General features: G+C 31.1%; 1 protein-coding gene across 1 annotated transcript; it reads left to right on the plus strand.

The window, feature by feature from the left end:
• Nucleotides 1-21302, plus strand: LOC134705326 (muscarinic acetylcholine receptor M4-like). The gene is made up of 2 exons (XM_063564070.1): nt 1-482; nt 20236-21302. Exons 1-2 carry the CDS (start codon nt 43-45, stop codon nt 20927-20929), a joined length of 1134 nt encoding a protein of 377 aa, XP_063420140.1. The 5' UTR covers nt 1-42; the 3' UTR covers nt 20930-21302.
• The last annotated feature ends 924 nt before the right edge of the window (nt 21303-22226 follow it).

Below are 22226 nucleotides of genomic sequence, written 5' to 3' on the forward strand. Positions count from 1 at the left end.
AGATCTTCCTGAAAGATTTTACTCCAACGATCCTGATTTTAAATGGAAACTAATTTTAGCTGTTGTAACACATCTGATGATGTAGACAAATCTCTAACACCTGGACGGATAATCATTGGCACATTTCTCGTTTTAATTACTGCCTTTACTGTGTTTGGAAATATTCTTGTTTTGGTTGCAGTGAAAAGAGAAAAACAACTGCAAACAAAATTTAATACCTATATAGTTAATTTAGCAGTGACCGATTTAACTGTAGCTTTATCTGCAATGAGTTTCTATACAACTGATAATATTTTGGGATATTGGCCATTCGGAAAGTTCCTCTGTGGAGTGTGGATTTTCAACGATTATGGAATGACATTTGCCTCCGTTTTTACTATAATTGTAATATCAATCGACAGGTTCTGGGCAGTAACATGGCCGAATCACTACAAAAACCACCATACAAAGAAAAAGTGTGCGGTATCAATTGCAATTATATGGTAAGTGTAAAATCATGTGTGTTTGGCGTCATAACAAAGCAGATCGAAAATCATGACAAAAAACTTTAATAATACAAAAATAATAATATAAGAAACCTGCATTTCCATCTTTTTTTGTTTGAAAAATAATTAATAACAAAAAGACAGCGTACTAGATAGATTTATTCTATTTTATTCTTTTTTTTTTATTTCACGAACTTTACATGCAATTTTTGTAATAAAATAGACATTGGGTATATTTAAAATCTATAATTATTATTTTCACATAACGAAATTATAAACAACTGTTAAACAAGTTAAATCCACCATTTTCTTCTGTAAAAAAAAAATGCAACAAGTAATGTCTTTGATTTTGCTTGCATTATTTTTATGTTATTCTCTAGAAAAAACTTCATATAGTTACAATACTATTGTCAGGTCATTAAAGATTGCATATTTTTGGCTTTAATATTGATTCACTTATAGGGTCTTTGCATCGGAACTAAACACATTTTTTTAAATAACAGTTGTTGGCATGACACGGGTTATGATCTTCTTATATATTTTATGATAGTATGATACTAAACCCCTAACGGGAGATATTGTGCCTGATATTCATATGATGAAGACATAATATTTCAATCAGTTTAATTGAGGTCTTGAGCTGACATGTCAGTTAACTGCTAGTAGTCTGTTGTTATTTATGTATTATTGTCATTTTATTTATTTTCTTTTGTTACATCTTTTGACATCGGACTAGGGCTTCTATTGAACTGAATTTAATGTGCGTATTGTTATAAGTTTACTTGTCTACATTGGCTAGAGGTATAGGGGGAGGGTTGAGATCTCATCAACATGTTTAACCCCGCCGCAGATTTGCGCCTGTCCCAAGTCAGGAGCCTCTGGCCTTTGTTAGTCTTGTATGATTTTCAATTTTGTATGACGTCCATTATCACTGTACTATTAAACATATTTTTTAAGGGCCAGCTGAAGGACACCTACGGGTGCGGGAGTTCTCGCTAAATTGAATACCCATTGGTGGCCTTCGGCTGTTGTCTGCTCTGTGGTCGGGTTGTTGTCGCTTTGACACATACACCATTTCCTTTCTCAATTTTATTAACATAACTTTATTACTAAGCTGATCAAGGAGCAGTTGCGCTAAACACGTTTTTACAATCGCCTGGTCAAAGCATCTGTTGGTAGACGATGCGTTCTGTGCGATATCATATGACCATTAGTCAGTGCCCCAGTGATAATATAAACTATAATTGTTTTTCAATATCGGTAATATTCTGTAGATTTTCTTTTCTTAAATGTGAATTATCAAAAACACTTCCCTGGGCACAAATTTCAGAAGTTCAGATTTTGCATATTTAGTTTGACTTTTTTGGTCATTCTATAGCAATTTGTTATTTTATTTGGCTTTCCATCTGTTTGGACAAGACAGTTTATAACTACGTAGGAACACGTATGGTTCTACAATTAAGAGGATAACAGTTATACATTAACAATTACATAATTATACATTTGCACGCAAGAAACGGAATAAAGAAATTAGAGAATAAATTTGAATTTATACAATTCGTTCCTTAACATACATGTATCATTTGCTCGGGAGTAAGCACTCCTGTTTTAACTTTGACAAGAAACATCCTTTATTCGTTATTTTTGATGAAATGATGAATGAATTGAATCGTTGAGGCATTTATGTTCTAGTCATATAAGGCTTACAAGAGTTGGGTTTCAATGCTCTTAAAGTTCTTTTTTGATTTGACTTTTCAAATGTTTTGTTTCTAGTGCCTTTATCACAGCGGTATTTTTGATAATTTTTGTTTTAACCACTAGTTCGAATTGTGTTGAATGGGAATATCGTTGATATCGTTAGGCCAAACAAAAAAGTATGTGTGTTTACTGTCACATGCTGGAAAAAAGGGGAGGTAGGTGGCTATTTAGTCTATGGGAGCAACACTGTGACTTTAACAGCGCTTAATTAAAAAAAAAGGCAAAAAACACTTTTGGGTAGGGGATAAAAATAAGGGTAGGTAGGAGTACAGTAAACAAACATACTTTTTTCTTTTGCCTTATTGTTTATGTTTATAGAATGCTGAATGATTCGAAACAATAACTTAGCTCTTCAGTTTTACACTTGAATTTGCCTTCCAATTGTGTTTTGGATGTTTTCGATGATACTTGAGTTGTGTAACCTCAAAATGCGATTGGCACACCTATTTATTTAAACTTGTAGTTTTATAGCCATTGGAGCATTAGTTGGTAGTCGTATACATTTTTTGGTATCATGTGTTGACATGACATTGATACGGTCATTTTCTGTAGATTTACTTTTATTAGAAGTTGAACTATCCGAAACACTATAGATTTCCTACCTCATGCATATAACACAGCTCTTGTATTCACAACTCGACTCCTATTCCTATAGAATTTAACCTTTATTGAAACATAGAGAAGTCAAATATTTAAGCAAATGTATTTTCTTTAAAATATTATGTTTTGAGTATTTTAACAATTAATCCAAACGTGAAAAAAAAAAATTACGGAGTTTTGTCTTAATATGTATTTATGTTTCAGACGTAGCATGCGATGCATGTACAGTTAGATTTCCTAATAGACAGACAGATTGCCCACTTTTGCCAAGGTTTATTTTCAAAAGTTTTTCCGTAAGCGGGACGTTTAATGGTATATTGATGTCGGTCTGTCCGTCCGTCCCGACATGTCGGAAATTAACTCAAAAACGCTGTAACAAAATTGTATAAAACTTTGGTGAATTGTAAATATTTATTGATGTGAGATCCCTTTCGTTTGTGATAAATTTTAGATTTTAAGTTTCCAGGTTTATTTATAAAAAAAAAGAAAAAAAGAAGGATGATTTTACAGTTATCGGACAATAACTCAAAAATGTTTTGAGCAGTTTTCATGTAACTTTTGGGAATTGTTTATATCTATTGACATTAGCTTATTTTAGATTTTTTTGAATTTCAGATGTTGCATTTCTACTAATGTGATTTTATTCATGAACAAGGGGGATTTTCCAGTTCAGACAATATCCTTACAGTACTTTGAGCAGTTTTCTTTAACTCTGTTGATTGATTTATAAGAATTAAGATAAGCTCCCTTTTAGCTTTTGTAAATTTTTGATATGCCATTGAGAAGTTATTTAGGAAATTACTGTTATATTTTTTCTGTCTAGTATGACGAAATAACATAAAAAAATATGGTTCTCACTGAATAACACTTAACGGGTTATTTTAAAGTGTGCACCACATTTACAAATGATATCGGATATGTTCCTTACGTCGTAACTACAATCCCCTTCCCTTTCATGAATTTGACCTACCGAATTAGACTATTTACCGGATTTGTAATCACATAAGCAACACGACGGGTGCCGCATGTGGAGCAGGATCTGCTTACCCTTCCGGAGCACCTGAGATCACCCCTAGTTTTTGGTGGGGTTCGTGTTGTTTATTCTTTAGTTTTCTATGTTGTGTCATGTGTCCTATTGTTTTTCTGTTTGTCTTTTTCATTTTTAGCCATGGCGTTGTCAGTTTGTTTTAGATTTACGAGTTTGACTGTCCCTTAGGTATCTTTCGTCCCTCTTTTAGTATATTATTTCGAATAGACATTGAATGTATTACAATTAGAATTATTAATTCTAAATTCCATTTTAAACCGGAGGAAACCATAAAAAAACGTTGATGATGTCACGGTCACATGACTAAATTATGTCTATGAGCTGATAAACAAAACGACGTCAACCAATCAGAAGACGCGTTACATCCAAAATCAAATTTAACTTAATTCTTTGAAAACGAAATAGGCGTACTATGCGTTTTGGCGCAGCTGAAATTGTCAACAAAACATCTCTATTTTATATGTTTCAAAATAAACAGTCAATATGAGTATATTGTCTTGTGTTATCTACTCTTGTCACTGTATAGTTGTTTAATTTTTTCATAAGAATATTCGTATCATGGATAAATTCAAGATCTGAAAAAGAACCAGATCAAATATCATATAAACAAATTAGACAGTAGCTATACAAAACAATAGAAATATCAAATTAAACGGTGAATGTCTAATATTCAAAAATTGGATAAACAGTAAACTTTTATTTATAAATGACATGATTGATAATAAAGGAAAATTTAATCAAAATATGATTTAAGATAAGCTATCCTGCCTTGCTAATTGTTTTTTTTTTTATTATTCTATATTGATGAAAGCAATACCAAAACTGTTGTTACAAGAGCTTACTAAAGAAGAACCAATTAAAGCAAAAGTTCCTATTGACATCGAATATAAATTCAAAGACAGAAAAGGAAAAATTACAACATGTAAAAAAACTTTCCTCCAAAGACATTTCTATTTATCTCTTAAATACACATTACGAAAAAGCAATAGGATTTCAAAAATAATAACATAATGTTTATTGTAGAAAAAACAAAAGAAAGAGACAACTATATCTTTTACGATATGCAAGATGATAAATTCTAAATATTAAGATTGAAATTTCTGTTTTGCAATTTACAAACAAAACATTTACTTTTCTCTTTGACAATAACTAAAACTCCGTTATGCATCGAAGACTATGAACATTATTTTTTATATGCGAATTTCTGAAATCATTTTGGAATCAAATAAAACTTTAACTTCATAAAATTAAAATAGGACATCATATAATATCAATTAGATCACTTTTGTATAGATACAAAAGATACGATACAAATTATTACAGTATTGATGATTTATTAACAATAATACTTTTTACTGTATACAAAGGATAGTATTTATCCGAGCAAAAAACAAAACAAATCAATGTGTTCGAAATTTTTAAAAAGGAATTTTCTTCAATATCATGTAATATGAAATAAATAAAGAACATGAAGAAGGCAAATATGAAAACTTCCATACTCTGGTTGCAGCAAAAGTTAAATTTTCTTCTTAAACTAGAATTTATTATATATCATGTGATCTTGTTTTTATTCAGTTGCATATATGTTATTAGCTAAAATATTATTGTATATGTTGTTCACTAACAAGTACTTACCTTACAACTGATACATGCGTGTTATAAACTTACTTTAATAAGTGTGTCTCAATGCTCTTCAACTTCGTACTTTATTTGGCCTTTTAAACTTAATTGGATTCGAGCGTCACTGTTGAGTCTTTTGCAGACGAAACGCGAGTCTGTCGTATATACTAAATTTAGTCCTGGTATCTATGATGAGTTTATTTACACAACCATGGCAATAATAAGCCGTTACAATCACGTTATTTGATACGAATAGCAGAGAACAAATATTATTATTTAGAATAAAGGACTATATTTACTTTGTGTAATGTTCTGATTCCGTCTCCAGATTTTGGTTTTATCTGCTATCAACTTTTGTAGTAGATTTTGAATATTTAAATGTTTTGGTCTCAAGTACCAATGAAGAGACGCTTATTACCGAAATGCACATCTGGTACTTCAAGTTGATTCCGTTTATATTATTTTCAAACTGCCTTTTTCACTTTGATACACATATAACTAAGTACGAGTTACGTAATAACGTAGCTTTCTACAAAAACTCAAAAGCTATGTAGGTTTTTTTTTAATTAAAGAAGGCAACAGTAGTATACAACTGTTCAAAGGTCATAAATCGATTAAACGAAATCAAATTCGGGTCACAAATCAATAAGAGAATATAACTGCCTATTGTTAAGCATTGATTATTATCCTTTTGAATGACTGGTTTCTTTATATTGGTCTCAGTAGTACATGTTTTTTGGGGGAAATTGTTGATACAGTTTTTGTGTTGATTATGCACAATTTGTTAAAAAGTAGCATTAATTAAAGTTATTTATTTATGTATACATGTTTAACACTGTTGAATGTATGCGAGTTCGGTTTAGTACGATTTCTTCAAAGATACATCTGAAGACTTTATTTTCTCAATTGAATATGTAAAATAATGTTTCAAAATGTCAGGCATAATCAATTAACACAATATCTTTTAAAAAATTTCATTTACTTTTTTTTTTATCTATTTATACTGAACAAAAAACAACGGATTGTAATAATTTTACATTACCATGTCAGTATTGATCTCAATTGTCGTTTTTCTCCCAGCAATTATTTAAAGACGTTTCCTTTGTGTTCGTTAACACTGATATTTATATTTCCTACCTTTGTAGTTTACATCATATGGAAGTAAAAGGGATATATCTTATATGACTTAATAATTTGGCTTAAATTTATAATTTATTCCATCGTTTGTATTATTAAAGCCGTGTGTAGTGTTCAATGTTTGTCAGTCACATTTGAATCTTATTGATTGCTTTCTAATTATGCAGCAAAGCTGTATATGTATAATGCTATTCATGAGACTAAAATGATCAAAGTTTCTTTTTTCTTTTCCTTTCCGATACTTTGCGTTGCAAGATGGATTATGTTGATTATTTGGTCAACTTCTTGTTTATGTCTATCAAACTTTACCCACGCACTGTATCTGAAAAAAATTCCTTTATTAGTGAAAGAAGATAAGATAATACCAGATGCTATCACTTGATCACAAAGAAATTTTTGTCCATATGCCATGACTGTTTGCCAGTAAAACGCAAATGTTAGCAACATGACACGGACGAAAAAATTAAGGTTTGGTTTATCTTTCGTTCGCTTCCTTGATTGCAGATGAGATGAAATGACAAATCAAAAGACAACTTTTATATAAGAAGCACAAAAATGTTTTTTTTTTCCATCATTTTGTTTGTTTGTTTATAGCGTAAACAGTACCAATTTTCACTTCACAAGCTGCGCATTTCAACAACTAATATCCATTTAGAGATGTTATAACTGTGGATTCATGGATTTTTAAGGGAACGAAATTTCGTGGATTAAGGAAAACTTGTATATTCGTGGATATTTAATTTCGTAGTGAGGGCTATTTATAGTATAATTGCATATTATTGACCAACACAAAATAAACATTCCCAACTAATTTATGAAAATTCCAATATGCTGAATAGCTTTTGAAAAGGAAATTGCAGTTGCAATGACTATTGACATTTCAAAATTAGTAAGAAAAAAATATTAAAAGATTTAAATGATGCACGTGTATTTCTTAAATAAATTTCAACAATTGTTGCCCCATCTAAGTTTGAATTTTAAAAGACCCAATTTCAATCAAAGAAGACAGATATAGGGATCAAGATACCAAGGGCAAATAAAAATACTAACATATAACACTGCGGCATAAGGAAATAAGATCATCATATATACCAGGATTAAATTTTGTATTAACGCTAGACGCGCGTTTCATCTACAAAAGACTCATCAGTGACGCTCGAATCCAAAAAAGTTTAAATGGCCAAATACAGTACGATGTTGAAGAACATTGAGGACCAAAATTTCTAAAAGTTTTTCTATATACAGCTAATGTAATCTATTCCTGTAGATGAAACGAAGTAGTATTTCAAGAAGTTAAACGACGACAAGATAATTTAAGATGAATCAGATAAATGAAATCAACATGTTAGCCAGACTAAAAACTATCCATTTAGAATTTAAACAGCGAATGATGAAATAAAAGGAGAGTGCTACCTCTTTGAGACGCTCGTATAAAAAATGTTTACCAAATTCAACTAAAGTTAAAGCCGGAAAAGTGTCGAACACAGTGTGTTATTCAAACGTAACAAATATGCTGTCACTACAAACTTTTAATGATGACAGTGTCAAAGATTCTTATTTGATTAAATTTTTCTAGAAGTAAAATTTGTTTCCTGTTTATAAAACAAGGCATGTTTCATACATTGCTTAATCTATTAATGAAAAAAATGAACATTAGTTTAAATTATTTTTAATATTGAAATAAAGAAAACTTTTGTCTTGTGAAGATAGAAGATTAAGATTTTATCAATCTATCCCTAAGGGATCTTCGATTTTATCTACTATATAAGATTGATTGCTTATTGTGTAACGTTGCACCTTTTTTTGACAGTTTTCACTTACGTTAACATATAATCTAGAGAAAGTTTCAATTTTTTTTTTATTTTGCAGATGTATTATTATTTCTTCATGGTTCCACCAATTTAATTTTGAATCCCTATTTCATCATAGAAAATAGGTTTGAAAAGACCTCCAAACGCTTCATGATTCTGTAATGAGGAGTACCCAAATTGGATTCACGCATTAATCCTTAAAAGTCGAATAACAGATCTTTATTTCTTTATCAATTTAGAAATATTGTACATTAATCCATGCTTACAACTAATTTTTTAAGACATGGATAATAAAATTGAGAATGGAAATGGGGAATGTGTCAAAGAGACAACAACCCGACCAAATAAAAAAACAACAGCAGAAGGTCAACAACAGGTCTTCAATGTAGCGAGAAATTCCCGCACCCGGAGGCGTCCTTCAGCTGGCCTCTAAACAAATATATACTAGTTCAGTGATAATGAACGCCATACTAATTTCCAAATTGTACACAAGAAACTAAAATTTAAATAATACAAGACTAACAAAGGCCAGAGGCTCCTGACTTGGAACAGGCGCAAAAATGCGGCGGGGTTAAACATGTTTGTGAGATCTCAACCCTCCCCCTATACCTCTAACCAATGTAGAAAAGTAAAAGCATAACAATACGCACATTAAAATTCAGTTCAAGAGAAGTCCGAGTCTGATGTCAGAAGATGTAACCAAAGAAAATAAACAAAATGACAATAATACATAAATAACAACAGACTACTAGCAGTTAACTGACATGCCAGCTCCAGACTTCAATTAAACTGACTGAAAGATTATGATTTCATCATATGAACATCAGGCACAATCCTTCCCGTAAGGGGTTTAGTATCATACCATCATAACATATATGAGAAGAACATAACCCGTGTCATGCCAACAACTGTTTTTAGTGTTTATTTCCGACGCAAAGACCTTATCAGTGACTCAATATTAACGCCAAAATATGCAATCTTTAATGACTTGACAACAGTATCGTAATTATATCCCTTCTTAATAAGTCTATTCAAAGGTTTTGTAAGTTTATGAGGTGAATACTGACACCTTTGTGCTTTATAAAGAATATTTCCATAAAAAAATGGATGTAAAATACCTGAACGTATAAGAAGTCTGCATGTTGAGCTATATTTACGAATGATATCTTTATACCGATGATAAAATTTAGTAAATGTTTTGACTAGTTTGTGATATCGAAAACCCTGGTGTAATAATTTTTCAGTAATACATAAATTTCTCTCGTTAAAATCTAAAACATTGTTACATACACGAGCAAATCGTACAAGTTGAGATATATAAACACCGTAAGATGGTGACAAGGGAACGTCACCATCTAAAAACGGATAATTAATGATAGGAAATGAAAAATCATCCCTTTTATCATAAATTTTAGTATTCAGCTTCCCGTTAGTGATATATATATCAAGATCGAGGAAAGGGCAGTGGTCATTGTTAGTATTAGCTTTTTTTAAAGTAAGTTCACCAGGATAAATTTGATTAATATACATACTGAAGTCGTCATTATTGAGAGCCAAAATATCATCCAAATATCTAAAAGTATTATTAAATTTGTTTATCAGATGTTGTTTTGATGGGTCTTTGCTTATTTTTGTCATAAATTGTAACTATGCTTGTAACATACTTAATTTGCTAATCTTTAAAGGACTATTTTTTGTCAATGTTACTTTTTACAGTGAATGTTACTTTTTACAGCTGTTGATATATACTGTGAACGTGTTGTGTACATTTAAATATATTTACCTTATATATCGATAGACTTGCACAGTTTTAAATCATAAAAATACATATATGTTCTAGTCTCCAGGAAAACTTGTAAGATTTCGGCTGTTATTTTTGTTAAATAATGTCAATTTAGGTACTCGGAACAATTTGGATACCCTGACGTTAGACGTTTATAAATAAGGAAGCTTTTTCGCGAAACATTTGACGGACAGAGCAACATTTAATTTAAGTCTGAGTTTTGGAAAACGGTATACTACTGTTGCCTTTATCTATTTCTTGATTATGCAGACAGTTTTGTCCATGTTTTTTTTCTAGTAAATTTTTATCAATGTCACGATCTGGACAACAAACTCGAAAGTTAATTAGCTTGCAGTAAAAAATCACTGTCAATCTGTGACTATGGAATATTATTTGTCAATTACACGCTTAAGATTTGTATCTATATAATTGTAATAAAAAACAAATGAAAATCCATTTTTTTCAAATCAATATATTTTTTCTTGATGTGTTTTAATATATGTTATACACGAACTCTGAGTTATAATTTCATAAGTTTTGGGTCTATAATTGAAAAAAAGTTGTCAATAAGGTTCTATGTTAATTCTATTTTTCATGTTTCAAATAGTAAATGGAGTATGTATAAATAGTCTGTCAAACAGCCTTCCATCCAAAGCGGAAAAAAAAACCAAAATACTTCTGCTTTGAATTCCAGATCTTTTTTATTTTTGTGTTTAAATAAAAATGATAAGTATAGGAATATACGTTGACTCAATCAATTAAATAAAGATCCACTGACAAGTTTAATTAACAAATATCTGCAGAGTAAACTTATAAAACATGTCCTTCTTTGCAAAATACGCACTTTTGACCAGTAGAGTAAACAAAGAAATAATAATAAAAAAAAAATTAAAATTAAAATTATGAAAGTAACAATATCAAATCCTTTATGAATGAACATTTTGTGATTTTCACATTTGTAAGTTTTGATATAAAAGCAAATTCTATATTTATTTTCATTTCATTTGTCTATACTGAACTGTTTTACTTGTTTCTTAAATATCTTAGATTTTTTTAATAGAAATTGGACAATGGTGATATTAGATATAACTGCTTCACATTTAATATAAATAATAGACAAACATTTAAGCAAAAACAATAAAAAGAATGAGCCGAATTGAATATCAATTTAAAACTAATTGGTTTCTTAAAAACTGATAACACACATCGTAGGCTGCCTTGATCATGTTGATGAACCACAATTTTTAAAATAATATAAAGTTAAATTTAGTCCGATTATTATAAATACTTATAATGTGTCTAATTCTTATATTGACCATTTTTTATGAAATGATGATATTTCATGCTGGTGATGTATGCATGACAAGAGCACATGATATGTCGGCGTACCCTGTCTTGGTCCGTTTAGAGTTTATAACATTTCGTAAAATTTTCTCCTAATAATTTTCACGGGTACCCTAATGTTTCCTCTTCTTCGTGTGTGGTACACGGTGATCAAGACTAGCATGGTGGAAACGTTAACGATTTATACAAAATCACGATTATGAAATACCTGATTGCTAAAATCGTATGGAAAGTATAATGCACACAACTAAAAATGATAATGGTTTTTTTTTTTCGTTTTTAAGATAGAATAATAACCTTCTCAATACTTAATACACGATATCCATATGAACAAAAACGTTTACAGTCTGTTCTTTAATTTTACCGATTGTGTTTTTTCCCAAATTGGGACTTTTTGAGTGTGGATTCGTTTGAAAGTTTGTGAATGCATAGCTAGAGACGTTTTCTCTGTGGATGTATCCAGTCTCAATCGTATACGATTGAGGTTTTGTTTTCTACATTGATCTGTCTCTTCTTACGCGATGTGCTAGATATAAACATACGAAAATATATTATCGGCCTAATATACATTCAATTAAGCAGTATTCTACAATTTCAAAGTGGTAGAGACCCATCCTGTCATTTTTATTATCGTTCATCGATATCTATTAATCTAGCTGCGCAAAAAATAACCTGAGGTAATGATAATACATGTACCAATACTTATAATGAAATGCATTATTAGAGTAAGAGATACAAACTGCACATTCGTTTCCACTATAAACGACTGAAGATCAGATTTTTAATCCTCTCCGTCCAATACAGAAAACAAGATCTTTTACAGAAAAAAAAACTATAGCAATTTTTCAAAATAATCATATCATAAAATTTGGTTTTATAGAAATAAGACTTACAGTAAAACATTTAACATTGATTTCATACAATTTGGTAACCAACTTTACAACAGACTACATGTATTTGAATTTTACAAAGGACGGATGACGAGGAATAGAGGGTTGCTAATCAAATGATAGATACAGGCATGGTGGGATAAAATAATGTTACCTTATGGAATCAAGTTACATAAAGACATGCTACATGCTATACTTGATAAAACAATAACACTTATATCAATTTCTGACTTAAAATGTGTAGTATCTTAAATTGAACGAATTACTTTATCAAATATGTTAAGACAGAACTCGCAATCGTTTCTATGACAGTTCGTACTATCGAATATAAAAATATACCACAAGACTAACCATCCTGAACTTGCAACGCCTCTCCGTAGGCAAAAAGAGAACTAACGGATTCGACAATTGGGAACTGCGACAACATATGGTAGCAATGACAAAATTGATGGTAAAGTTATTTTATATTGTCCGTCCTGTAGCGCGGTGAATGTGATGAGTATTTTCAACTCTACTCCACGACGTAGACGCAGTCATTGTCATCATCATTAAACATCGCCTACTTTGCATGATGTCTCTATTAATGACTTGTTGCCATTTATACAAAAGCCGTTAGGTGTTCATCACATTCACACGCAATTTTATTTATTACCCTTTTCAAAACTTCATTCTCTTTTCAATTCATGTTTGGAAACAACTGTTACAAACTCCCATTAAACACAATACAAACTTACAGCTAGCATTTCGGATATTGCAAGTCACAGACTTTTGAAACCAGTACGCATTGGAAAAGATAAAAAGTGAAAAGATTTTTTTCTAAAATTTTCCTCTCCTAACAAAGTTCTTGATGGCGTTAACTTAGGCAATCTCCTTCATCATAAATAAGTTTAGTCGAAAATACCTCCTTATTTTAAAGATAAATTTGTACCAATAATTTTTAAACCTATACCAAACAAGTTGCAACTACGATTTTCCACATTACAAACACGTTTTGCAAGATCATACAATAGACGACTTCAAGTCTAAACCTCCTTATTGCACCTTTGCTAGTTCAAAATTCAAATATAATCTGGGTGGCCATGTTGTTACCAGAAAACTCACAATTGGCAATTACACTTCACTGCGAAATTTGTTATCCAAAGGTCCGATATTTGTTGACCCTTAATCCATCAATTGGAAATACAACTTCAAAATACTGATGGATTCAGACAAGGATATGCCAGGAAATGGGCTAAACGCGAGAAAGAAGACGTAGATGTTCCAAATTAAAGCTGTGAGGTCGTTGATACAAATCCGAATTAAAAAACTAAATGGGTCTATCAAAACCAACGTTACGTCAATTTTTAAAAACCCAAATGTTGCAAAACACTTGTCCTACCTACATGACAAAAATGTTGTTGTCGCCGCAGATAAAGACCCAAACATTTTTGTGTGTTAATATTATTACATAAACTGCTTGATAAATGGATTAGGTATTGACAATTCACTTGGAACTCAATGTACCCTCATGACACTTGCCAAAGAGGAAATCCTAGATAATCATAGGTCTATTTCATGTTCCATAAGAAATTCAAAGATGAAGAACTGGATCGTCCATCACTGTATTGGACACCTAACCTTCATAAGTGTCCTTACAAACAACGGTATATTGCAGGGTCTTCCAAGTGCTCCACGAAACCTCTTTCTAAGTTATAAACATCTATTTTATTAGCAATTAAAGCTGGGTTCCAAAGTTATTGTAAAACTGTCTATTCTAGAGGTGAATCAGATATAGATACTAACTAATTCCAAAGATCTTTTAGAGTACATACAATCTAACACTCACTCATCTTGCAATAGTATTAAAACTTTTGACTTTTCTACATTTTACAAAAATTTTCATACAGGAACTTCTTAGGAAGAAAGATAAGAAGTTAGCATTATCCTTTTATTTCACGTTCCTTTATATAGATGATGTTCTCTCACTAATAATTCAAAATTTGCTGACTATGTTGAACGAATCCATCCCATCGAACTAGAGATAAAGGATACTACAGATACAGTTAAGTATGACTCATATCTTGCATTACATCTAGAATTTGACAATGAGGATCGGTTGAGAACAAAACTCTACGACAAAAGAGATGATTTCAGCTTCCTAATTGTGAACTTTCCATTTCTGGGTAGCAACATTCCAGCAGCGCCTGAATACGGAGTATATATCTCTCAATTGAAACATTATCCAGGGCTTGTGTTTCCTATCATGATTTATTTGATAGAGGAGTGCTGCTCACAAGGAAGCCATTTAACCAAGATTACCAAATGGTGAATTTGAAATCATCCCTTCGTATAATATGAGGCAGGCATAACCTGTGAATGGGGACGAAGTCTGTATGTATTATTTTTTTAATTCAATCATGTTGAGAAAAGAAACCGAAATACCGTACGTAACGTTCCCGATTTTGGTTCCGTTGTTAGGGAATTAGCTGTGACGTTCTTTACGTTATGACGTCATATTCGATGTAAACAAAAGAAACGCTTTCATCAGGTAACGTTTTTTTTTCATATCAAACAAATTATTAAAATTGAATTTGTATTGAGATCCAATCTTATATTCAACTAGACTGATAAATATAAAAAAAATTCAAAGGCTCATGCAAACAAGACAGATATCTGCGCAAATGCGGGGAAAACCGGAACATGAAGTAGATCTGAAAAAAAAAGTTAACGATTTTGAGTTCATTAGTAGAATGAAAAATTCGTGAAATTTTCCCGATTTCTTTTTTTTTTTTTATTGATTTTTCTACCGTAATTGGGGACTTTGTCCCCATATAAATAAATTTTATGGACGCCATCACGAGTTGATTGACCGTTATGGAATAACCGTTTCATAGATGATATCGGATATGTTTCTTATGTCGTATATGCCCTTTCCCATTTCGCGAATTTGACCTACCGAATTAGACTATTTACCATATTTGTAATAATTTAAGTAACACGAAGGGTGCCACATGTGGAGCAGGATCTGTTCACCCTTCCGCAGCACCTGAGATAGGCCCCTGTTTTTTGTTGTGATCGTGTTGCTCAGTGTTTAGTTTATCTAAGTTGTGTCTTCTGTACTTTTGTCCCTCTGGTATCTTGTGTCCTTTTTTTTGCCATCATAACGATCACTAGTAATCCTACTTTCTACACATTCTTTCAAATTATAGAAGTATATAAAGTATTGGAAATATTATTTGCAAAGTTCTAATTATTGTATTTTTCTATTTGTGATGTATTTACCTATCAATATGTAATCCTGGAAACAACATTTAATTTCACATCGGCAACTATCTCAAGGTATAGTCAATATCTGAAATTTCTGAGAAATAAATATTTTAACTTAACAATAAATAAACACTTAAAGAACAGAGATATCTGATTTCAATGATCATTTTATTGACAGAAAGAACGCCTTGATCCTAATATAGACTCGTTAATATTCTCTTATTTATATTGGTATCAATTTATCGTTAATGATGTTTGAATAAATAATAATGTTTAACAGATGGGAATACTTACACATTATCTATGCGAAATAAAGATCTGAATTATGCTCCTCCGACATTCGAAATTTATAAGTGTTATTTTTCTTCACAAACTAAATAATTATATGTTTTTGACTATTTGTGCTTTAGGTACTTGTGTCATAGATGTATTAGCCACATATGTATAAGAAACGTCAATGTGTGGCATAAAAGCATTCAAAAAGATTGGTATAATGATTAGTTACGATTTTTTTTTTAAAATGACCTCATGGAATAGGTTTAATAAACTCAGCGTAGATACCAGGATATAAAGTGTGTGCTCCAGATAGGAGTTTTGCCACCAAAAGACTCATCAATTATTTTTGAAGCAAAAAAGTTATAAAGGCCAAAAAAGTGCTAAGTTAAAGAGTATTGAGGGCCCCAAATTCCGTACTAATACTTTGACGTCGTACAACATTTAAAAACAAACAAGGACAGGGTTGCACACTTGTCATTAAATGTTTAATATTGTCTGTATTCAAAATCAATTAATGATTTTTTTTAACAATTTTCAAAATTTAAACGATGTTTTTTTTATTGTTATACTTGTTTTTGTGAAGAAGCTGCGCAGTAGAAGAGTCAAACAAAAATCAGCATCACAGAAAACAGGTAAACTGATAAACAACAATTCATGAACTCTAAACAAATAATTTAGCTATTGGTACCGTTAATTTTATTACTTAAAATTGGAGCACTCGGACCCAACAACAACAAAAACAGATCCCCCGAAAGGGAAAACTAAACCTAGGATAAAAGCTACTGCCACCTATTCTTTATTGACAAAAATTTTGTGAGTGTGTATTGTAACGAAGAGTTAATGTGGTATGTATGTTTTTCGCCATCTTGGATTGCAGAATACAGAGAACCTAAGGTCCATATTTTCTATCAAGTTAGCAAAATTTGATGCATGAATTTTGATTTAAAAGAACCAGTTTATAGAATATAACTAATATTTTTACAAGTGTAGATGAATTTTGTTGTTTTTAAATATTTTTAAATTCGCATTTTTAGGTGAGGTTACTCTAAAACAGTGCATTTCTGAAGGAATTTACATGAACTTTTCCTATTATGTATTTCAGCCGGGAAAAATGTACGGTGACCCTACATTTTCGTTTGATATTCTCAAAGCATTGTCTGAAAGCTATCTTTTCCTTAATTATTTTACAATTCTATCATTTTGATAAGTTTCTAATCACAAAATGGTGTTTTTTTCTGTATTATACATACAAAATGTGTCATTTTTTTTACAAACTGAGCTTGAGAAATGCGCGGTGACCTATCATTTTCATTATATTTTTGACTATATATCAAAAGATATTACATTTTGAACATTTTGAAGTATGAACAAATTCTATCATTTTTATTTTTTTAGACTACCATACCACCTTTATTTCTAATCATTTTTTAAGTATATGTTCTTGCCTCCATTCTCATGAAAGCAAAACAAAATACTTGAACATGATCAAATGGATACATCAAATATTTGTTTCAATTAGCCAAGTCAATACCGTAAAAAGGCAGACTATGCGGTATGGGTTTTGCTCATTGTTGAAGGCCGTACAGTGACCTATAGTTGTTAATGTTTGTGTCATTTTGGTCTTTTGTTGATAGTTGTCTCATTTGCAATCATACCACATCATACCACATCTTCTTTATATCTTGTGCAGCATGAAAAGGAAGCAAACACTCAATTTATAGGTCCTTTTGTTTTGTTCACGCATCATTGTCAGAACAATGGAATTTGATGCGACTATTATAAAAGTATGAGGTTTAGCTAGCTATATAAAACCAGGTTCAATCCGCCATGTTCTACATTAGGACATGCTTGCACCGAGTCAGAATTATGACAGTTGTTATCTGTTCGTTTGATGTGTTTGAAATTTTGATTGTGTCATCTGATTAGGTACTTTCCGTTTTGAATTTTCTTCGGAGTTCAGTATTTTTGTGATTTTACATTTTTCGACCGGATTTCTATTTTGCCGTTTCCAGGAAAAGGAATTAATTATCGAATGTGGAGGTAACTATTTGTTACATCACAACTATTTTAAGTATGTCAAAAACATTGACTTATATGTTGTTGTAGTTTTACCATAACGTTAAAACATTTCAATATCAGTTGGAATTTGAAATTACAATGTGAAAAAAAACACCTTTTAGAACTCGAAAAATTATAGAATCATCAAGTTTATTTTTCTTATATTTATATACTGTACGTAAATCATATGTGAGTATTTCTTTTGCAAAGCTCATGATATAACATCAAATCTGATTATTCAGTCCTGTAAATTGATTTTAAAGGTTAATTGAAATAATATGCAATTTATAAAGTTTTTCCCAAAATTTAATTCATTGTGTCTTAAAGAAAATGCATATTATTACTCAAAATACCCGAATGAATAATGAAGTTGGTTAAGATTTGTTTTATTTATTTAATTTATACAGCCTCTAGATTGGTGAAAACCTGTCAATATGCACTTAAGGACGTCGTAATACATTCCTCAGTTGGTCACATGTAAAACAAATACGCAAAAATAAACGGTAGACAGCGCTGTACACAACTCAAATTGTTAAATTTAGAAATATAGAAAGACTTACGTACTTTTAGAAATTGGCCCTTGGTGATAAATACACTCAAGAGAAAGGACTGTTCTATTGCTGCAAAACATCTAGTATGAATGTAACTTAGTCTAGTTTTTATAGACTTTTTTCGTTTTTAATTTTCCATGAATTTCTCTATTCGACATATGAAATTTATCTTCTCTTTGGTTTCTTTCGTCTCTTTTTTTATAATTTACTGCTTGGAAATTTACAAAAGCCTGTTATACTCTTTTATGTTCGTATATGGATAAAAGGTAATTAAAATCATTAATTCAATTTCAGCTTCAATTATTTTTATACTATGTGATATGGCATAAAACTTATTATCATAGAACTTAATTAATTGCAAAATGCCTTTATACTTGACTTGCATTAATGGTTTGAGTATAGGAGTTATTGTATCGTTTATGAATTACATCACTGATGTCAAACCGATTTGCAAGTTTATAATTTAAATTGTTTACACTTATCGTACTTTCTTGCATGTTTGAGGCATTTTTTAAAACTTTCATTTTCTTTTCTTTTGTTAATACAAGTCTTAAAGATATCTGGAATATAATATACAGTAAAAAAATGATTGTAAAAAAACTTTAATCAGATTGAAGCTGACTTCGACTATGATGTACTGATAATGAAGCTGACAATATAGCAATAACACATTAATTTCAAAACCAAAAAGGGATAGACTATGCTGATCTAGCAAATAATTAGTGACTGCCTCTAATTAAACACCACCCAAAATTCGACTGAGTCATGTCGGGGGAAGTCATTTCGAGGACGAAGAACAATCTACAGCTGGTATTTTCTGATACCTTTTTTGGTAGTAAGCCTTTTAAAAAAAAAGGTTGGATTGCAATTATTTTGTTTTTTCGCAGTACTCAATTAAGAGTAGTACTCCCTTGGTTTACAGATTTATCGAAAATAACATTCAGGAGAAGGTGGGCTTTACTTCTTCTGTTTAAGATTTTTTGAATATCATTAACATTTACGAGGAAATGTGCATCATTCCAGAAAGATTTAGAAGCTCAATCTACTCGTTACTTAACCAATAAATTTAAATTGAGAAGGAATTCATCTGAATTGTAAATGAAAAATTGTGTGTTAACAGCCGAGAGCGTAGCATTAAGGATAAGTATATATCGGTGACTGGAATGAGAGTCTAATTAACGAATATGTAGCCATATATCAGACACGTATAACAATGCAATTGAGATCTATAAGCAACATTTAAGTTGGTCAGGTCATACAATCTTTCCGAAGCGAGTTCCACTTATTGAAATATTATACCACAGGACTAAGAATTTCTCATTTTACAATACCTCTCTGTAGACAAACAGATAATTAAATTATGAAACTGAAAAACTACAGCACTCTATTCCAGCATTTTCATGATATTATCATCGATGCATTTGTTGTAGGAAACAGTGTGTTTTTCGATCAGAAAGTAGGTTTTGATGTTACGTTAAACAAGATATGTAGTACTAAGCAAAACAGCGGAGCTTTTTTTATTTAATTTTTTGTTCTTCCATTTATCGTAGTAGGTTTCAGTTATTTCAGCTTGTTTGATAAACCACTACAATGTTATCTATTATATCGACACTTCACTTATATTTTAGGATATGTATGGTAGTTCTGTGGCTTCCTTCCTGTATTGTGGACCGGGTTAGTCATGCAGATATAGATGGTACTGTTTGTATATGGGATCCAGCTCTGAATCAAAAATTTGTTATTGTCATAGCAATAATAGGTCATCATGGGTCATTCTTTGTAATACTGTTCTGCTATATTCGTGTATTTTACACTCTTAGAACGCGAAATAGTATTGCAAGAAGAATAAGACCAACGCCAGTTACAGTTCAAAATCTCTCTGTTATTTACCCCTCTACAATAGAAACAAAAGTGTCTTCACCGGAAACGAAATACGATGACTTATCATCACTAGAAATCACTGGAGATCATTTAAAACCTGGAAACGTAAGAAAAAACTCGAATCCAGGATCAACAGGAGTACATGCAACAACAAGTAAAAGCGAACATGCAGAATCTGAGAAAAAAACACATGTTTCAACTCGAGACAGGAGAGCATTCGTCACACTGACGTACATTATTATAGGTTATGTAATATGTTGGTTTCCTTTTCATATAGTGTTTGACGTAAGTGCTGTCAAACCAGACGCTGTTTCACACACGGTGTACTTAATTACATTCTGGTTAACTTATATTAACTCTACTATAAATCCATTTTTGTATAATTTTAGTAACCCCGAATTTCGTAAAGCGTTTAAAAAAATCTTACTACGAAGAAAATAAATAACCTCATGCGTTTATATTTTTGCTGAGTTGATCAAAATAGCCATTGTGTCCTTAAGAATGTTTTTATAATAATCACATGCACTTGGCTTTTTAATAAGCTGGTGGTCCCATTATTTATTCTAGTACCTTATTATATGTCCTTGATGTAATTATTTTGTTATGAAATTCTGTTTTTCTTTTAGAAAATTGGATTGGGGTTTATATCTTCCATCTCATTTATAAGGCTCGATGAAATTACTGTTTATGTGAAGGTTTGATTGTATAATCAGTTGAAATTGTCATTGCATAAAACACATTACGCTCAATCAAGACTATCATATAACATCGAGAGTAATCAGAGTATATAATATAGATAATATGACACACCCTTTTTGTAGAATAATGTGCACACAACAAATTTGCCATTAAAGTATTGTGAATAACATTGAAGTCATATTTCAAAAGATTTCCTTGATCATTTAAGATATATTTTTTCCTGTCATGGTCAATGTTTATCGTAAAATTTCATACTACTAGAAGGCATTGTATTTGTCGATATCTTTGAATCGAGCGTAGCGAGTGTTCGAGTTAGAAAAATAATGATAATTGTCACGTTGTCTCATCCACATGATCATTCAATAGAGAGAAAAATCTAAGATTTATGAAGAACGATGCCAACATTAACAGAATACATATTTGCTCACATAACCCGATCAAATGAGGGTTGAATGTTGTTATAACAACGAGAAAAAAATCTAAACTTAACAACAGTAGCAACAAAAATTATTGGTTAGCAAAACCATCTCATATAATCACTTGCAATCGAGTCCATCACTGTGTCTATCCCTCCGAATTGTAAAAACGTCTTTTCGGTTTGATTTTTTTACACTTGATCTTTTATCGGCAGTCCTGAGTAACCGCACAAAAGTCGGGAAGAGATTGGAGCAATTGTTAAAAATCTAGATTTTTGGTCTTCAACTTAACATTTAATAAGAAAAAAAATTAGACAACAAATTGGAGAAAAGCGGACAGTTAAACTCAGATTTTGACCATAATTTTGGACGGGGGAATCTAAAGATTGATACGTCTATTCAATCAAAATTCCAAACTGAAAAGTCCCTATTCAAATGGCAAAATCAAAGGATAAAACACATCAAACCAATGGACAACAACTGTCATATAACTGACTGTTACAGGCACTTTCAAATGTAGAAAATGGTGGATTGAACCTGAAATTGGGACAACACCGCCATCCGAATATTTGACTTCAATCGTTCGAGATGCTTAACAAAAACCATGAAATGTTTATTCTTGA

The sequence above is a fragment of the Mytilus trossulus genome, chromosome 2 (assembly GCF_036588685.1).
Source record: "Mytilus trossulus isolate FHL-02 chromosome 2, PNRI_Mtr1.1.1.hap1, whole genome shotgun sequence".
NCBI lineage: Eukaryota > Metazoa > Mollusca > Bivalvia > Mytilida > Mytilidae > Mytilus > Mytilus trossulus.

Bases quoted from the DNA above. Each gene is read 5' to 3' on its own strand.
- LOC134705326 (XM_063564070.1), top strand. From the start codon at position 43: ATGGAAACTAATTTTAGCTGTTGTAACACATCTGATGATGTAGACAAA. The intron at 483-20,235 runs GTAAGTGTAAAA...CTTATATTTTAG, and splicing joins GTATCAATTGCAATTATATG to GATATGTATGGTAGTTCTGT.